Source organism: Mirounga leonina, unplaced genomic scaffold (assembly GCF_011800145.1).
Source record: "Mirounga leonina isolate KUSES-001 unplaced genomic scaffold, KU_Mleo_1.0 Mir_174, whole genome shotgun sequence".
In the NCBI taxonomy this organism is placed as follows: domain Eukaryota; kingdom Metazoa; phylum Chordata; class Mammalia; order Carnivora; family Phocidae; genus Mirounga; species Mirounga leonina.
In genome coordinates, this window is record NW_023270451.1 from 7,337,419 (window position 1) to 7,358,768 (window position 21,350).

The 21,350-nt window shown below is 37.2% G+C and overlaps 1 protein-coding gene across 1 annotated transcript in view; it reads right to left on the reverse strand.

Moving 5' to 3' along the window:
- The window catches only part of MAGI2 (membrane associated guanylate kinase, WW and PDZ domain containing 2), a 1,284,239-nt gene that overhangs the window by 405,459 nt on the left and 857,430 nt on the right, over window positions 1–21,350 (reverse strand). The window contains exon 5 of the mRNA XM_035020443.1: window positions 881–1,091. Coding sequence (XP_034876334.1) covers window positions 881–1,091 — 211 coding nt within the window. The remainder of the gene's footprint in view (window positions 1–880; window positions 1,092–21,350) is intronic.

Below are 21,350 nucleotides of genomic sequence, written 5' to 3' on the forward strand. Positions count from 1 at the left end.
GTCTTGTTGGAGGGAATAAGTGTTGCGGGAATAAGTGTTCATTTACAATATTTTTAGTTTTTATTCTTCCTAGTGAATATTTTGATTGTCTTATGTATATCAACAATTTAATTTTCTGCTGAGATCTCCAATTTAGGGCTTTGTTTAAAAAAAAAAAAGTGGTTCTACTCCTAGAAGATAAAGGAAAGGAAAGACAGTATTGTTAATAAAATATATTAAAATTTCTTTTTTTGGAAAAAAAGTCCAAAAAGCAAGAAAAGATTAGAATGAGTATCACCAGGGAGTTCAAGATTAGCATTTCAGTTTCCTTGGCAAGTCATAAAAATGGTAAGCAAAAAATAGAATGAAATTATTAAAAATGAGTGCGATGTATAGTTACACAATGCAAACCTAAATAATCTTATTGACATCTGACCTCTGCATGAAATACTTAAAATGTTGTCTTTTGTGACAAGTATTTTGCTCTAAATGGCTGCATCACTGAACACGATGGTAGATGCTTCCAGCAATCTTAGTTAAAAGATGGTATTATCTCATTTGGACAATACCGAGGTCTTGAAAGAATAGAGTAAGCATTTTTCATGATAGGTAGATTATTTTCTAACTCAACAGTAACATCACATAGAGATTTGCCTTTTTAGTCATGATTGTAACAAATTTTACAGTGTAACTGTTTAATTCATTCTTTGATTTATAGCTATAATCTATAGCGTAATCTAATTGCATTAAGGCACTGTCCATTATTCTCTCACAAAGAAGGAAGCTAATATCAGAAATGATAAAACTCAGTATTTTATTTTGACCATATCTCTATGTGCTACATCACTTACATACTGTTATGATCTTTGTAGCAATATGCAAAGAAACGTGTGAAACTCACTCAATGAAGTAGACTTCACCCTTCTCTGTATAGGCCATTTCCCAGTTATCAGGCAATGGGTCTGACTCCTCATTCTCTTCAGGCTTAGTTGGTTTTGCATCATCCATCTGCTCCTTCAGCTCCTCAGGCTGACTGTACACTGGTGCAGGATAAGGCTGGGAGGGTGTCTCCCCTGAGGCACCTGCACTCTTGTCTTCATGTTCACTGGATTCTACAACAGAACAAGAGCATGTGGTTAGTCACTCTAGCCACAGGAACTTCTCAATGAGTGTGGAGTATGATGCACCAGGGAATAAGCTCCATGAAGGCTAATAGGAAAAGCATGATTGCAAACAGCTCTGAAAATCATCTCTAGGCCTAGTTGAGTTCCCCTTTCACTCATGATTCTTGTCTATACTTCATCTAATTATTGATGATTACTGAATTGGAGGACCATTTCACAACACAGGTGTGGCAGGCAGAATAATGACTCCCTAAAGATGTCCATGTCCTACTTCCTGGAACAGGTGAATGTTACCTTACATGGTGAAAGAGAATTTTGAGATCTGATCAAATTAAAGACCTTGAGATTGGGAGATTTCTTCAATTATTCAGGGGTCCTCACTGTAATGACAAGGGTCTTTAAAAGTGTGATAGGAAGGCAGAAGAGGAGGGTCAGAGAGAGATGTGACACTAAAGAATGGCCAAAGAGATGCAATGTTGCTGGCTTTGAAGATAGAAGAAGGGGACCAACCAACCACAAGCCAAAAAATGTGGGTGGCCTCTAGAAGCTGGCAAGGCAAGGGTATGGATTCTCTTCTAGAGCCTCTAGAAAGGAACATAGTCCTGTTGATACTTTGATTTTAGCCCAGCTAGTTCCATGTCAGACTTCTAACCTATAAAAATGTAAGACAGTGAATTTGCATTGTTTAAACCATTACATTTGTGGTAATCTGTTATAGCAACAATAGAAAACTAACACAATAGAGTAAAACCTAAAAAAGATACATATCTTTAAGAGTAATGGTAACAGGCTTGGAGGAGAGACCCAAGAGTCCCAACATGTAAATAGCATGCGCTCCAGAATGAGGAAAGGAACACATAGAAAAGAAATAATAACTCAACAGCAACAACAACAACAACAACAAAAAAAATAGAAGAAAATTTACCTAAGATGAAGAAACACTTGAGTTTGCAGATCGAAATGGTTCACTGAATCTGACACCAGATTAATGAAGCATATAGACTCCTAAACACATCTAAGTAAAATTTCCAAACTCTGATATTAAAAAGCAACTCTAGAAGCTCCTGCACTGAAGAAATATGATTACTTGCAAAGAAAATAGGAACAGAAGAACATGAGATCTTTCATCTGTGATACTCTAAGCTCGAAGACAATAAAGTAACATCTGTAGTAACTTGAGGGGAAAAAAAGTACAGCAACTCAAGAACTTAACTCTACTAAAATATTATTCCTCTATCTGGACAAAAGAAAGTCACTTTAAACAACAGAAGTTCTGAGTATATACTACCCATGCAACCTACTTGAGGACAACATTTGAGGAATTACTCTAACCATTTCACAGCAATTGAATCAGAACAGATAAAACAAAATAGGAAGAGAAAAAGAGAAAATAAAAATTAAGAAGTATCCTGCATGATATACCTAAATGTCAATGGAGGGTGATCACATTTCTGGAAATGCATAATACATGTTAAAGACAAATTCTTGAAAGAGAAGAAAACATTATATGGAAAATCTAATAACAGCATCGGTTTTCAACTATATCTTGGTTAAGCTCAGGTTCTAGAGGGTGGAGAAAAGGCAGAGAAATAAAGACATTTTAAAGGTCTAATAGGGGTACAACAGGGAGTGGGTAAATGAGATAATTTTAAAGCCTATCTTTTCACGGGATTAGATTACTGGGCGAGTATTTTGGTCAAGGTGTAGATGTAATGTAATTGTATAATAGGGATATTTTTGAAATATCCTCTAATGTATACTCTCTCTGAACTATTTGGAATTTCTTTTTCTTCCCATTTCGCTTTTCTACCACTAAACATAGACCATGAGTCATATTTGTTGTCAAAGAGTAGAGTGGGGGCCATCTAGAGAAAGAAACATGTTTGGGGTAAATAAAAAGAAAGATATAATATAGAGTAAGTTCCTGCAAGGTAAGATGGTATGATTGGAGAGAAATTTAAAGGGGAAATGTTCAAGTTTAAGACACTGCCTGGTTCTTTCAGGGATTCAGCACCACTATCTTCAGGTTTTGGTCTGGAGTATGATGTGGTTGTGGTAAGAAAAGGGAAACCAAAGAAAAGGTGAAGGGAGTCCAAAGGAAAGGAGAACTATGAATTACTTTAGTTTACAACTTTGGGAGAAATGTTTCCTGCAGAGTAGCCTCAAATCTCCACTGGAGGGTCAGAACAGATAGACTGTGAGTAAGGGGCGCTTGGGTGGCTCAGTCAGTAAGGGGCGCTTGGGTGGCTCAGTCAGTTAAGCACCCAACTCTTGGTTTCAGCTCAGGTCATGATCTCAGAGTCGTGAGATCGAGCCGTGGGTTGGGCTCCACGCTCAGTATAGAGTCTGCTTGAGATTATCTCCCTCTCCTTCTGTCCCACTCCCCTACTCACACTATCTAAAATTAAAAAAAAATAATGAAATCTTTAAAAAAATTGGCAAATACACTTCCAAGACTCCCTTGTGCTATGGATGTCATCTAAAAGTCCAACTATGCCCCAGTGGGAGACTTGGAAAGTAACTAAGAGTAGAGAACCAGTAGACCTGCATTGGGTCACTATGGCTTCCTCATAGCAGAAGGTGTAGTAGAGACAGTTTAACCCAGAAACTGGAACGAGAGTCCTACTGACAGATGCCAGTGTGAGGATAGGACAGCCAACTTAAAAATATGAAATTGTACAATCATTTGGAAACATAATCAATAGCTATTAACATGAAAAATATAAATATACAAATGCACATATTCTTTGACTCAGTAATCCCACTTTGAGACTGTATCCTCTAGAAATAAAGGTAGTGTGGTATAAGAATACATATATAACAATATGCACAGCAGTATTTGTAGTAAGAAAGCCCTGAAAATGGTTTGAATGCCTATCAATGAGAATATGATTAAGAAGATTGTGATTATCATTACCATGGAAAGCTATAGTTTAAAAACAATGAATTAAGTGTGTATCTATTGAGTTGGAAAAGGTGCTCATCATTACTATTCAAAGAGTAATCCAAGTTGCAGAGAACGTATATTGTTAATCCTATTTTTTAAAAATAAGCAAACACCGAGTTCCCTTAGATATATACATATAATTTTGTATATATGAGCATGAAAACAGGATGGAAGGTGTACAATAGATTGTCAACTTTGATTCCTTAAGGATAGTAAATTTAGATGGGGTGGGAGAAGTTTTCTTTATGTTATCTTTGCATTCACTGGCTATCTATTATTTTTATAACTTTAAAAATTAATAACAGTAATTTACAATGAGTTAAAGTAGAATGCCATATTTGTCTCAATCAATTGCTTAGATCAATGTTTTCCCTATGTGCATCAATCTCTGAGGGCCATATTAAGGTACCTTTAGGAATTAGAAAGCACAAGAATACATTACAAGCTTTCATAGTTTTGCCCTTTAAGGGCAAAGAACACTTTTTTAAAAAGAATACGGCCCCTTATTGATGTAGTCTTCCAGTTGATCCCTCATACAGAATTGACCTTTGTAAATGTGTAGGAAAGAAGCAGCAAAAAAAAGGTACCATAGCTCCCTTTAGATTCTTATTGCTGTACCTTATTACAAGTAATTACCAATGCACAAAATACACTGTTCTCAGGTATTTCCAAATGTCACGTTGCATTTGAAAAGTTAAAATGCAAAGTCATGTTCTGAAATATTCATCACTCAATATTCATTTAATCAATATTTATTAAGCACTCAATTGTTGTCAGGGACTGAGAACAGAAAAATGAACAAGACGGGCATGATCCCTGCTCTCGCAGACCTCAAAATATGTCAGGATGTGTAATCTTTAAACAAGTTTAAGTGTGATGAATGCTTTCCCAGTGAAAGCTGGGATATAATGCATATGCATTCACTTAATTTTATATAAAGAGTCAAGGAAAGCCCTTTTTTCCCAATGTACTACAACCTGAAACATGAAAAAGAAGTCAAGAGACTTTTTTCAGAGGAAGGTAATGGAGAAAAAAATAGATAAACAAGGACCAAATTAGGCAAGGCCTTAGAAGGCATGCTCAGAATTCGGGACTGTATCCTAAAATCAACGAGAGGGCATTGATGTATCTTAACCAAGGAGATGACACAATTAAATTTACATTCTCTACGAAGATCCCCTGTTCTGGGGGTTTGAGAATGGCAAGAGTAGATATTTAGAGGTCTGTGGGAAGTTATTTGTGTGTCCTAGACAAGAGATGATGGTGGCACAGTCATGGAAAGAAGTGGACTGAAAAAATATTTAGACATCATGGTAAACCTGGTGGGTGGCAAAGCCATACACTGAGATAGGAAATATGAGAGAAGGATCAGGACTGTGCGGGGGGTCAGGGAGAGTATGGGCATAGTTTTGGGCACACTGAGACAGAGTTCCATGCCAAACTCACAATGGAGATGTCATGTCAGAGAGTTCTTGGCTGGAGAGAATTAATTCGAGAGACAACAGTATGTAGCTAGACTGCATTATAATTGAAGCCAGAGCAGTGAATGAAATTGCTTAGAGAGACAGTGCAGCAAGTAGAAACTAGGATCCCTAGAGCAGCTGTCTGAGGAATTCCCACATTTAACGGTCAGTGAGAGAATGATTAGGAAACAGCAGCCAGGGAAGTAATAGGAAAATCAGTCGATCCTCATGCCATTAAAACCAAGCAAAGAGCAATGAGGAGGAAACATTTACTACCTGTGGCCAAAGCTTCTAAATTGTCCAGCAAGATAAGGGCATAAAATCTACCGAAATTGGGCGCCTGGTTGGCTCAGTTGGTTAAGCAACTGCCTTCGGCTCAGGTCATGATCCTGGAGTCCTGGGATCGAGTCCCGCATCGGGCTCCCTGCTTGGTGGGGAGTCTGCTTCTCCCTTTGATCCTCCCCCTCTCATGCTTTCTGTCTCCCATTCTCTCTCAGATAAATAAATAAAATCTTTAATAAAAAAAAAAATCTACCGAAATTAAGGACATGAAGATCACTGGTGATATTAGCTACCAGTTATTGTAGTAGTTATAGTAGAATGATGGGTGGGGAAGCCAGGTTGGAATGGATTAAAGAACGGATGAAAAGAAAATATATAATATACTGACAGAGAATTCATTCAAGAAGCTTAGCTATGAACAGATATACTTTTTTCTTTGACTAAAGTCTAGAGTCTTTGGAGATGTCTTAGTTATATAATGATGTGCCCAGATTATGGTGCCAAGTTCTCTCAGTTTGTTTAACATTTGTTTACTCATTCATTCATTCCTTTATTCTTATTTAATGGATCAATCATTACATTAGCAAACAGGAATTTAATAGCTACGATATGCACGATACTTGACAAGAGCTTAATGGGGGAGAGAAAAACAATTTTATCAGGCTATTGTGAACTGGCTTGATAGGAAGTAATAAGTATCACCTGCTTTCTCTATCGGAACAAAATAAGAGGGAAAAAATGAGTAAGGCAAATAGACAACCAAAACATTCTCACATTCACTATTCGTAAAGGCTAATCTAGGGATGCAGTTTATGGTGAGAGCCAAGGACTTCTGGTAAGACCCAGAATCATGCCAAAGTACCCACAGGCAGCATGGAACCAGGGCAGGCTTTCCACTCAGGGGCAGAACCTATTCTCAGAAGAGGAATGTAGGACATCAAAAGGAAGGAAAAGAGGAGTTGAGCTAAGCAGGCCCAGATATCCTTTAAGATGCATCAGTCAGGTAAGTCACTCCACCTCTTCTGAGCAGAGTAAGTTAAGGTGCCACTGGAGTTCAAATTAAGTATTTTCTTTGACATGCAAGACAACATGGTGGGTAGAGAGGAAGTGTCTCCCCCCAACTCTGGGTAACTCTATAGAATACTATCATAATGATTTATTAAGTGATACTCAACGGCACAAAAGAGTTATATACAAATTTCTAGGATGGGAATATAGCACATGGAAATAAGGATATCTAAGGGAGCTGTCTGAGGAATTCCAACATTGAGCACCCAGCTGGAGAAGGAACTGGCATTGTGTTTCCTCTATTACTAAGACAGTGGTATTAATTAATTTAGTAAATATTTGTTGAGACCCTACTAAGTGTCAGGCACTAGGCTGGGCAGTGGGCCAAAGAGAATGTGGTCCAAATGGTACATATTAGTTTGCTAGGGCTGTCGTAACAAATACCACAAACTGGATGGCTTACACGGTAGAAATGTATTATCTCACAGTTCTGGAGACTAGATATCCTAGATTAAGGGTTTGACAGGGCCATGATCCCTCTGGAGGCACTGGAGAAGGATCTATTCCAGACCTCTCTGCTAGCTTCCGGTAGTTACTTGGTTTATGGTAGCATAACTCCAACCTTCATATAGCATTCTTACTGTGTACATGTCTGTGTCCCAATTTCACCTTTTTATAAGGACACTAGTCATACTGGATCAGGGGCCTACCCTACTCCAGTATGACTTCATCTTAACTAATTACATCTACAATGACCCTATTTCCAAATACGCTTGCATTCTGAGATGCTGGTGGTTTGGACTCCAATATATAAATTGTGGGAGGGGGAGCACAATTCAACTAATTACATAGTATATTAGGGGTGCTCAGCTTACAATTCACTGAGCATTCCTGCTACATCATAATAGTTTCCCTGCTTAATAAGGAAAATAGAAGATAACTTTGCTACATTTTGGATAATATGATTATGACTTTCTTTTGTATGAGGCTTATTATTTTTTTAAATCAGATATGTTGGGTATAAGCAACTGAGAATGTACCCATTAAGAACAGAATAGATTTTTAAAATTATTTTTTAGAGTAATTTTAAGTTTACAGCAAAATTAAGAGAAAGGTGCAGAGATTCCCCATAGGCTCCTTGCCCACCTCCATGCATAATCTTTGAATTATCATCCAAAGACCATAGATTAAATTACGATTCACCCTGGGTGATATATTTTATGGGTTCAGATAAATGTATAATGACATGTATCCACCATTATAATATCATACAAAGTCTCACTGCTCTAAAAATCCTCCATGCTCTGCCAATTCATCCTGCCCTCCCCTCTAACTCCTGGCAACCACAGTGATGTTTTTACTGTCTCCATAGTTTTGCCTCATCCGGAATGTCATATGGTATAGACATTTTCAGATTGGCTTCTTTCACTTCAATATGCACTTAAGTCTATCCAATGTATTTTAATGGCTTATAGCTCCTTTCTTCGTAGCAATGAAAAATACTCCATTATCTGGATACACCACCCAAGCTGATTTTTAGTAATAAAAGGATGGGAAAGAACAGATCTTACATGCCAACCAAGGGTGCACGTGTTAGCACTCCTCTCCTCTCATAGAGTTCAGCTTAGACGAGCATGGGTACAAATGTGCCCTCACACGAATCTCATTTGTGTAAGATCTGTAGTTTGAGAAGACCTAGACTATTTAAGTTTTGACTAGGAAGGAACCAAATAATCCATGCATATGTTTAGTTTTATAGTGGTGTGAAGCTATTGCTTGATTAGAAGTAGTCATGTAGCGGGGCACCTAGGTGGCTCAGTCATTAAGCATCTGCCTTCGGCTCAGGTCATGGTCCCAGGGTCCTGGGATCGAGCCCCGCATCGGGCTCCCTGCTCAGTGGGGAGCCTGCTTCTCCCTCTCCCACTCCCCCGGCTTGTGTTTCCTCTCTCGCTGTGTTACCTCTCTGTCAAATAAATAAATAAAATTAAAAAAAAAAAAAAGAAGTAGTCATGTAGAACTGCCCTTTTTGCCTTCCAAGACATATTTTTCAGCATGACTTTATTGTTAAATCTAAACATGAATTTTTTGGATATGTAAATGTAATTTTTTTCCCTAAGATGCTTGCTGCTGAAGTGAACAGACTTTATCAAACACTGGTGTTTTTGAGCATTTCATTGTGCATTTCTAGGTCACTTAGATGCCTAGCAAACAAGAACAAGGCATGTTCTGTTTTGTTTCACAAACAATAGAATAAAAGAATATTTCAATAAAGAAGGAACACCTCTTTTTTAAAGAATGGCAATGATGAAAAAAATTTCTCTTTGACAAGAACTGTTGAATTTCCTAGAAACTCTACAACAACACTGAGACATAAAATAGACATTGACAATGTACATTCTTATAAATGAGGACCTATAAAAAACACATTTTATGTACACTTTTACTGTTGTGAAGAATTAAGAAATAATTTTTTCCATCTCTCCTACCCTAACGGTATTTTGTTAGATTTAGCAAATCCTTTTCTTCTTCCAATAAGGAATTCAGAAGAACTCAAAGATCTGTGTACATAGTAGAGGGGACTGAAAGCCATTTAATTGGAAGAGAATTAAATATATGCATTTTTGCATTCAGTCCAGCTCGCATAAATCCTATAGCTCTGGTCCAGTCTAAGGTTTTGATATAGAACAATATGTATGGTTGCCATTTCGTTTGCTTACACGTTTAGTGCCCCAGTAGTATCTAACAGATTGCCTTTCGGACAGAAGACTAAGGATAAATCAGAATGCCGTGGCTTTGAATGTTCCCACTCAGTTTTATTAAAGAATAATCAGAAACCAAGATAAAACCATTTCAAGAAGAATGCCTATTTTATACCTTATCCATATTATCACTTGACATGGTCTATGCATGTAGTTAATGTTTAGCCTTCTGTAATTGCCATCCTTCAAAATGAGGGAAAATAATGTTTTTAAGCTAGACAGGAAATTGTTGACTTTATTTCTTGAACAGTCATAAAATTTGAATTTCCAAAATTTGTTTTACATTGTGAGAGTTCTGTGATTTATATTTCTAATGGCTATGTGACAAATTTTAATAAATCTAATAATTTTTTTCTCCTGTACTCATATTATTTCTTTGGAAAGAAGCATGGCTAGAGAACATTTAACAGGGGGAAAAAATGAGGAACATATTTGTACCTAATAAGAAAAGAGAATAGGAATAACTTGAGGTAATTTTTTTCTTTTGCTTTCTGTTTAGCGATTCTTAGGTAACAGAGCAAACACAATCCACAAGAAGCAATAGAACATAATCGCTAAGGCTGGTATCAGACTGCCTGGGTTTGAATCTGTTCTTTACAGTATGATGTTGAGCGAGGTGTTTAAACACTCAATTTCCTTAACTGTATGACCGGAATAATAATATCACCTACCTATAAGCATTAGATATGACATGCATAGAAATTGCTTAGAGCAGTAAACTATTAAAACATAGTAGGTGTTCAGTAAATGTCACATATTATTATCGGTGAATTCTATTACTTAAAATACTAAATAAATTACATAGTGAAATCAGTCAAGCAACCTAAATGATCTCTCTTGACAGAAAAAAGAAGTGTGGTCAAGTTTGCATAATTTCAAAGATATTAGATTTTTTTTAAATGCAATTACTAAAAAAGAGAGAGAGAGAGAGAGATACACATGAAGCTAACATTTCCTTTTTAAAAAGTGTTCACATAAATTGAGTTTTTCTTCCTCCATTGAGACATGTTTGGGTGTTAAGTGATTTAAAAGAGGAAAAATAATCCTCAGATAATAATCCACACTTTTTTTTCAAGTTCTATATTATCTTCTATAGAGTTTTGCATTTGATTTTGCTGGGCATGAGGGGCTGCTACTGAGCTATCAGCTCGGCAACACTTTGGCTCCACTGAGGGTACAGACTTAAAGCAGAATCAGAGACTTGGCTTCCCAGTTTTATACTAGCCCAAGGCTTAGTATCCTCATATATTCCCAAGGCAACCCTGGTTTTCAAGTCTGTTTATAACAGATTGCTCCCCACTTTGGTTTCTGCTCATTTGTGGTAGGAACCATGGCAGTAGATGGGGTGGGGCTTGAAGATTTCTCCTGCTTTCTTGCCAACTCAGTAACCTCATCAAAAAGCATGTTTGTTACACTGATCCAAGATCTTACTGTTATTTTCATGGGGGTGGGGGCTGCCAGAGCATGATCCTCACTTCACTTCTAGAAGCTGAAGTTCTTAGTTAAAATTTGAACTACAGGGTCTTGTACATGAATGAACATTTCAGGGCTGACTTTTAAACAAGAGAAAAATATCATTGCAATTGATTTTCTATTATGGCCATACTATAGATTATATCCTATAGTGAAAAGTGGAGCGTATTCCGTCTTCAGAAAGGAAGCAGTCATGCAGTGGTCACCTGCATGCTACATAGCCAGTTGATTAAAAGAGGCCCAGATGATAGCTTATTGCTAACAGAGTGCTCTCACCAATTTTCCAAAAACTTCTAAAATAAAAACAGGAATTATATGGGTGCTAAAATGTTTGACATTGAATGATTAGTGAATTTTTGCTTATCATTTAAAAAACTAACTACTTTTTTGATGTGCTAAAATATGCACATGGACGAAATCCAAAAGTACAAAGGGAAAATACAGTGCAAAGTAGGTTTCCCTCCTGTTTCTACTCCCAATGCTGCAGCAATCCAGTTAGCAAAGATGATTACTTCCCTGCTTCTTCAGAGATAGTTCTATATACACCGATTACTGACTTTTAGGTAGTGGTTTTTGTTTGTTTGTTTGTTTGTTTTACTTAGTTCTGCTAAAAGTGTTTCTAAATTCTAAAAACAAGGCATTACACAAGTTCTTTTTTTTGTTGTTTTCACTTAAATTCCAGTTCGTTAACATACAGTGTAATATTATTTTCAAGTATACAATGTAGTGATTCAACACATCCATACAACACCTGGTGCTCATCACAACAAGTGAACCCATCCCCCCACCCACCTCCCCTCTGGTAACCATCAGTTTGTTCTCTATAGTTAAAAGTCTGTTTCCTGGGGGGTGCCTGGGTGGCTCAGTCGATTAAGCGTCTGCCTTCGGCTCAGGTCATGATCCTAGGGTCCTGGGAGCCTGCTTCTCCCTCTCCCTCTGCCTGCCCTCTGCCTACTTGTGTTCTCTTTCTCTCTGTCAAATAAATTAATAAAATCTTAAAAAAAAAAAAAAAGTCTGCTTCCTGGTTTGCTCCCTCTCCTTTTTCTCCCTCCCTTTGTTTGTTTGTTTCTTAAATTCCATGTATGAGTGAAATCATATGGTATTTGTCTTTCTCTGACTTATTCTGCTTAGCATTATATTCTCTATCTTCATCCATCTCGTTGCAAATGGCAAGATTTCATTCTTTTTTATGGCTGAGGAATATTCCATTGTATATGTATACCACATCTTTTTTATTCAATCATCAGTTGATGGACATTTGGGCTGTCTCCATAATTTGGCTATTGTAGATAATGCCGCTATATACATTGGGGTGCATGTGTCCCTTCGAATTAGTGTTTTTGTATTCTTTTGGTAAATAACTAGTAGTGCAATTGCTGGATCATAGGGTCATTCTATTTGTAACGTTTTGAGGAAACTCCATACTGCCTTCTACAGTGGTTGCAGCAGTTTGCATTCTCACCAACAGTGCATATAAGTTCTTTTCATATAAGGTATGTGAATGAGGAGGGGTGGCCCTTAGACACAGTGGCAATTTATATATAAAAAACTTATAGATATAGCTATAGATATTTAGATAATATAAAAAATAAACCTAGAATAAAATATTAGAATTAGGGAAAGTTAGGGTAACAATTAACTATGCTTCTGATTTTTGAAACCATATATCAATTGAGGAAGCAGAAATTCCCAGTCCTGTAAAGAAATGATTTTCTATTACTAAATATCTAAGTAATATTTGTAAGCAAATTGCATCTCATCCATTCAGGGGAACTAGCCAGGAAAATGTGAATTACTAACAAATCATATTTGATACCTCAAAATTATTTTTCGTCTCTATCTGAAACCCTCAGTTGGTTATAGGATCTTTGAAGCACTAACAGAACAAAATGTGAAATTAGGAAAATAGAAGAGTCAAGGACTATGAGTAGAAGATGACAAGGAAAAAAAATCCAAGATATAAAAAACTAAATTGTAAAGACTCACTAGGAAGATTAGGAGAGGGAATTATTTCCCATTAACAGGGGAGAAGAGCTGCCTTGATTAGCATATTTTCTTCTTTCTGTAATATTTTTTTCACATTTTAATAAAAGTAGACTGGAATAATGGCAATAAAATGAATCCTCATAGCTTTGAAACTGTATATGTGAAATGATTTTAATAATGTAATACATTTGAAAGATGTTTATCATATAGAAACAAGTCCCCCAAACCCTCAACTAACTTTGGGGTAAGAGAAACTGATATAAGTATTGAAAATATTCAAAGACCAAAGCAAGATACAAAGTGAAATATAGGACATAAATGTGCAATATCTTGTAGATCTTGCTTTCAAAATTCTGAAAAAATTCCAGGAGACTAGTGCTATATAAAACATAACATCGCCTTGCGAAGTTTTATGAACATCAAAGGGTGTGAAAGAGGAAAAAAAGAAGACTTTATTTCATTTTGATCTTGATAATTCAAGTGCTATGCTCTGGGGCCAAATTGGAATCAAGGTATTGTTTGATGAGAGCAAGAAGTCAATTAGGAGGAAAAAGATGAGCTGCTCTTCCCAGCAATGGAGCTCTGTCGAAGGAATGAGTGTGCACAGAGACCTTCCCTCTCTCTTCAAGAACAAAGTCCAGCCCTCAGCCAGGAATAACTAGAGCACTCTTTGTCTGGCAATAAAGTAGCTGAGATTTCACACTGCAATTACAATCTCTTCTTATGAGGAGAAATGAGACAAGGTAATGGAACACAGAGTGAAAATCAGACCTAGAAAGAATGGATGGCTATGACTAGAAATACGATTAAGCTCTAAGGATGCCTGGAGAACCTGAAAACACTTAAACATGGCCACCAGTCCTCAGGCTTTCTGCAAGCACTGTACAAGCCCGAGTGTTATCCTGGTTGTTCTTGCTCCGAACTCCTCATTCGTGGATCAAATCTCTCTCTTAACACACATCATACAAACCCTCAGAGAAGTAGAAAAACACTCTCCACACAGGTTGAGTGCAAGATCCCCAAAATGCTGAAGCAGTGTGAGGGCATGAAGAGGTTCAAATAATGCATCGCTTTTAGTTTAACAGCAAAGTGAGTCGGCCTTGATTTGAAGTGATATTCATGAAACTAATCATGATTTCAACTTTTCCCCAATGCTGTAGTTACAATTACTACTGTCGTTCATAAGCAGGAGCTCTAAAATGACTATCTTATTACTTTATAATCACACCCAGATACTCAGAACATTTGACAATCAGGGCGCTTCTAACTTTTAAGTAATCATTTTAAGAAAAGATGCCCCTGACTTATAAATGGAATGTCTAATTTTAGAAGGTTAACTTAAAATAGTCCCCAGAACTTGCCCCATCTGATGGAAAGATAAAACCTAGTACAGTGTTTGGGAACAAGATCATAAAATTAAGCCTCCCCCCCCCGCCCAGAAAAAAAAGAAAGAAAGAAAGAAAAGAAGAAAAAGATAAAGATCTGAGTGGATACACAGATCACAGTCTCTGTGAACCCACACAAAAATACGCAGGGGATAGGCACTGGGGTGGTTTCAGAGTGGGCTATTATTCACAGGAAAACAGCGAGATTCACTATGGAGGACATAATTCTTTCGACAGTGACAGGACCTCATTCACAGAACCAGGACTGATGGTACATGCACAGTCAGCGTGCCAAGCAGCACAGGACCTGGATGCGGGTCCCTAATGGTGAACTGAGATCACTGCCGAGGACACTCGGTGATCACATAAGGGACACTCTGTTTGCTCTCTGGGAGAGGCAGTTCATTCGCACTAATTGAGGGCTTGGGGGCCTGGAGAAGGCAGCTCTGTGTACACATACTGTATTCCCTTTGTTGGCGAAGGTAGCTCTCACGGGCCCTGTTCCTCCTGGCATTGTGTGTGTGTGTGTATTAACAGAGAGAGTTAGCTGCCTTTAAAATATATGTGCATTTCTAATTCCTTGCACTAGGCTTACTAATAGCTAGTGAGGGGAAGTTACAATATAATAGTGAATTACTTTCCGGAGAAGTTTAGCAGATAATTCATGGAATAAAAGAAATCCAAGAAAGCTTAACCCAGTTACTGTGGTTTACAGGATTTTCTTTTCTTCAAAAAAGTTCAATCTTAAAAACAAAACAAAACAGAAGACTATCTACTTATTATCCACCTATTCTGTATTTTATTTTAATTCTGGCATAGTTAACCTACAGTGTTATATTAGTTTTGGGTGTACAATATAGTGATTCAACATCCACCTATTTTTGGTATTTTCACAGAGAAAGTGAATAATTCTCATCTCTAAGAATATACATTTTCAAATATAATTCTACATAATTTTCTTCAGTTATCATATAACTTTTGCAGGAACATAAGATCAGGAATGTCATATCTTTCAAACTTAGAAGCAATGCATGAGGAAGACACTGAACAGTGTAAAATGAGCATGAAATACTAATCATGTAAAACTCTGACATTCTCTAGAGGTTTGGTTGACTAAAAAAAATACAGATTTACAAGTTCTTCAAATATTTGAAGATCTATACTAATCACTGACATGGGTAAACAAAAAAGTAAAAGTAGCCCTTGTCCTAGCAATGTTTACAATATATGTGGGGATGCCAGACATGCACATTATGAAAAGTCAGCTACAAGTACCAGGCTAATCAATATCTTCCAAATGAATGAAGAGTGTAAAATTGTACTTCAGTAATTCAGAGATGGAGAGTTTCAACTTTTTATTATGGGAGTCAACAAGTGATTTCTTGGGAATATCAACATTTTTTATTGAATTCTGACTAAAAGAATAGGACGTTACAATATGGAGAAGGCCTTATCAAACAGGTAGAGGTGTTGTATGAGTATGGCATGCAGATGAGAGAAGAGATGGGGGAGTCATGGAGGCCAATGCTAACAGAGATGTTGCGGTCAAATGTGGGAGGACCTGAGGGGTTGCCCAAGGAGTTTGGAGCCGTAGAAATGGAAGCCCATCCAAGTTTTGGGAAGGATAATTACATGATCAAGTTCTGGTTCAAGAATCTTTAGGCTAACTGAACATAAAAAAAAAAAAGAGAGAGAGAGAGAGAGAAGTGAGTCACTAAGTATAGCCCATACTCAAGGGGAGGAGAATTAAGCTCTACCTCCTGAAGGGGGAAATATGAAAGAATTTGTGGATATATTTTAAAATCACCCCCGCATGATCTTAAATGTACATCTATTTGCATGGATTTATGTAATAAATGAATGACAAACTTGTTTAAAAAAAAAAAAGAATCTTTAATTGATGGAAGAATAACAGGCAATTTGATAGGGATGGAGCCTGGAGGAATTAGATCCCTTAGGGGGTCGTGGTCCACAAATGAGGTGATAAAGCAGTAATCTAGGACGATGACATTTGGAAAAAAGAGATTAAAACTACAGGCCTAGTGATCTTTTATATCCAATGTCATATAGCAAGGCTGGGGGAAAGAAGTATCAAAGAACTCTGAGGTATCTGGGTGAAAAGCAGAATTTGAAAAATCAAGGAAAGGCCTTTATGAGTTGATTTGCTTGTGAAGGGGAATGTTGCATTTCAGTTGCTATAGGAATGCTTAGGAGGGGCAGTCCAGTTTGAAAGACAGCCCTGGAACGTAAGAAAAAAGTGAGGGCTGCGGGTAAATCTACAGTATTTGCAGCTACAGGGCTGGATGCCACAAGTTTAAGACATTTAAGTACAGGTGAGGTTAATGTCACGGAAAGGTTTCCTGGGGATATGGATTTTAAATATCAGTTTAAAGACAGATTCTCTAAGATGATGTAAGGCTATTTCATCCTTATGGAGGTCAGGCGTCATTTTGTCCTCAGCATGGTTAACAGCCCAGAGAAAGTTGGTGGAAAGGGGATGAATTCAGGTATTCCCGGGCCCAGATCTCGACTCTGTTACTAAATTAACTATCACCTTAGTTAAGTACCTTAAGCTAAACTTCAGCATATTCTTTGTTAAGTAATCATACCATGATTATGGGATAAGAGAATATATGTACTATATGTCGAGCCCATCTTATGCACTCATTAACAGAGAGTTGCCATTATTTACTTTATCTTCATTTTTACTTTTGTAGCTTTCAGTATCAGCCAGAATCGATAGAACTATATTGACTTCTATCACCAAAGTGACGTGTCAGAGAGAGAAACATTTCTGATCTGAGACACTGAAAGATCATTCTATGGCTTTTCTTGGTGATATGGGCTAAATCCATCTGTCTGATGTAATTTTGAGCAAAAAAGGGAACCTAACATTAAGCAGTTCACATAAAGTATGTGGATAACCATGGGCAATGTTAGTAGCACTTCATATAGAAATTACATATTTAAAGGTGGTCACCAACTTTACATAAATATGGCCTGAAAGTAAAAGGAATGTGTAGTTCTAAGTTGAAAGGAGAAAAGATGAAGAAAATGAGTAATAGGAGTAAATCAAGGACTCCTCTAAAATCTATTTACATGGAGAAAATAATTCGTTTCAGTAAAGTATAAATATAAAGAGGTAGGTTTAATCCTTAAATACAGAATATTATTTAAAAAATAGGAATTTTTCGGGGAGCCTGGGTGGCTCAGTCGTTAAGCGTCTGCCTTCGGCTCAGGTCATGATCCCGGGGTCCTGGGATGGAGCCCCGCATCAGGCTCCGTGCTCAGCGGGAAGCCTGCTTCTCCCTCTCCCACTCCCCCTGCTTGTATTCCCTCTCTCGCTGTGTCTCTCTCTGTCAAATAAATAAATAAAATCTTTAAAAAAAAATAGGAATTTTTTTTATATCCACATAGCCATATAAGTTGAGTTGCATATGATTTCCAGAAATGAAAGAAATAAGAAACTTTCGGTAGGTAGAAACTTATAATGTCTCTTTTAAAGAGGTACAAGTGAAATAGTGGTCATGTGTTTACATGTTGCTGAGAAACGTATTTATGCTTCTGTTTGGTGCTGTAAGACTCCAGATAGCATTGCAGCTAAGAACATGGGTTCTGGATCGATACTTCCTATATATAAATGCCAGTTACTGGGCAAATTACTTACCTGTAGTGTACCTCAGTGTCCTAATCTATGAAATAGTACCTAGCCTGTAAAATCCGTTAAGAGAATTAAGTGAACTAGTACACATAATGAAGTTAGGGAGTTCCTAGCACATGGTAGGCATCCAAAAGAAGTTATTTTTTACATTATTTATTATCATTATTATCAGTATTTTTATGTAATGGAATAAAATTACCTCAGTAAGCTTTCCTCAACTCTCTAAATGCACCACATCGATTATACTATGTATGGTCTGAATTGACATCTGTTATTAATTAGTATTATAGGCTCCTAGTTGGTACAGGGCAGTAACTAAAATTTAAGCAACAATTTTCTCAATATTGTTGGAAGTGTCTTATATCTGGTGACTGAGTATGGGAAGAAAAACAAAGGCAGGATAAAGACCCTCAGCTAGAAAAAAATATGTGTCGAGGTTCAAAGGGTGAAGAGCTGAGTGAATGTACATGAGAGGGAGGCAAAGTGAATCCTAAAATTTCTGTTGGATAAACATAAAGAAAAACAAAGATTTCTAATAAGGAATGACAGACCAATTTCTGGTTTGGGGCTGTTTCCTCCATCTTTGAACACTGGGTGAAGAGCTGCCTAATTTACATATCTCTCATCTCCCACAAGGGAAAGAACAAGACTGTATAAGGGCCATTTGCCCAGTCAGGCTTACAGAGCCACTGTAAGCATCTGTAAGCATTTGTGGCATCTATTGAGCATCCAGGCATCCCAGAGTTTGCCTGGGCAGTTGTTTTCTACAGTCCTCAGGCTGAGAGGTTCAGGAACAGACACACTGTTAGGGCTGGTTAAGGAGAGTGCAAACTGATCCATTTTCCTTGGGGTCCTTAAGACTTCCTAGCCAAAAACAAACAAGCACACACACAAACTAAATCCCAATTCCTTATGTCTAATATGTATGAATTGAAAGGAATAGTGCTTTCTAGATTCATTATGACCCCCAATTAAATAAATTTCTAGTTTACAAATCTGTGGGTCAAGAATGCTTCATTTGATTTGCCCTATACAGAGTAGACATGAAATAGAGACCAATGATTCAGGCCCATCCAAGGACAAATATTTTATGGTTTTAGCTATAAGGTGTTAACCAGTAAAAAAAAAAACACCTCTGTAACTGCTCTTTGATCCCCAACTTCTGCTTCTTTTGTGATTATTGCTTCCACTTGGCTGAATCATTTTGCTTCTCATATCAAAGATAACTAAGAAAACTATGTGCTATCAACTTAATTTAAATCTATTCCATAATGGATCCATATTCCATAATGAAAATTAAGTATTTTGACAAAAGTATTACAGAATCAAAAAAGAAAAGGTATCTAATTGCTTATCTGTAAACCTGTAAATTGCTTTCCTCTCATACACATTTATTCAGCTCTTTACCTTTTGAACCTCAGCACAGGGTCTTTAGTAAACAAGTTACATTATGTACCAATAGTGATTTTTAGCACTTGTATCCAGAAATCAGTGACTGGTAAGATCAGAGTATAAATTTTTCACCATTGTATTAATGGAGGAGGTTGTCCTTCTCTGAGTAATCAAGATGAAACCCTTTTAGGGTTTTACACCTTGATTGGCACAGATTAGATTTTGGTCTCCTTATGTTCAAGGAAGGACATTTTTGCAGGTATTATGAAAAAGGAAGGTAAAAAACAAGCTTATGAAACTTTGATAAAAATAATTGAGCATGAAAATTCAAATACTATGTCACTATAGAAACAGTACAGTGATAATTAAAAATACAGACATCAGAGTAGTTGTAGGAAATATATTATGAATAATACGTAAGCCAAGTGCATGTGTTAACATTTTTTCAAGAGCTTTAACACAGTTCTTAGATTTTCAGTGCCAACTGATATGCTGTTATTAAAAAATAACTAAAACAAAACTTTGCAAACTTACTCCAAGCTTAGAGGCTACAAGAATGACATATTTTTGCTTTAACATTTAGTTATGAATAACATAATGAAAAAAATCTTTCATAATTATAATAGAAAATTGGCACTCTGTTAGTAATAAGCACAAGAAAATAGCAAAGCCTTACCTTGTGTAAACACACTTTATATCTGCCTGATATTCTTTATATATGTGAAATGATAGGTTATAAATCAAAGAGATAACAAGTCTTTTCCTTGTTCAAGGGTGGGTGCCTCCACCAACTCAATGTATAAAGGTGCTTTCTCAGCAAAGCTGGTGGCATCACAATTCCGGACTTCCAGCTCGATTACAAAGCTGTCATCAAGACAGTATGGTACTGGCACAAAAACAGACACATAGATCAATGGAACAGAACAGAGAGCCCAGAAATGGACCCTCAACTCTATGGTCAACTAATCTTCGACAAAGCAGGAAAGAATGTCCAATGGAAAAAAGACAGTCCCTTCAACAAATGGTGTTGGAAAATTGGATAGCCACATGCAGAAGAATGAAACTGGACCATTTCCTTACACCACACACAAAAATAGACTCCAAATGGTTGAAAGACCTCAATGTGAGATAGGAGTCCATCCAAATCCTAAAGGAGAACACAGGCAGCAACCTCTTCGACCTTAGCCGCAGCAAATTCTTCCTAGAAACATCGCCAAAGGCAAGGGAAGCAAGGGCAGAAATGAACTATTGGGACTTCATCAAGATAAAAAGCTTTTCCAAAGCAAAGGAAACAGTCAACAAAACCAAAAGACAGCCGACAGAATGGGAGAAGATATTTGCAAATGATGTATCAGATAAAGGGCTAGTATCCAAAATCTATAAAGAACTTCTTAAACTCAACACCCAAAGAACAAAGAATCCAATCAAGAAATGGGCAGAAGACATGAACAGACATTTTTCCAAAGAAGACATCCAAATGGCCAACAGACACATGAAAAAGTGCTGAACATCGCTCGGCATCAGGGAAATCCAAATCAAAACCTCAATGAGATACCACCTCACAGCAGTCAGAATGGCTAAAATTAACAAGTCAGGAAACGACAGATGTTGGTGGGGATGCGGAGAAAGGGGAACCCTCCTACACTGTTGGTGGGAATGCAAGCTGGAGCAGCCACTCTGGAAAACAGTATGGAGGTTGCTCAAAAAGTCGAAAATAGAGCTACCCTACGATCCAGCAATTGCACTACTGGGTATTTACCCCAAAGATACAAATGTAGGGATCCGAAAGGGTACGTGCACCCCGATGTTTATAGCAGCAATGTCCACAATAGCCAAACTGTGGAAAGAGCCAAGATGTCCATCGACAGATGAATGGATAAAGAAGATGTGG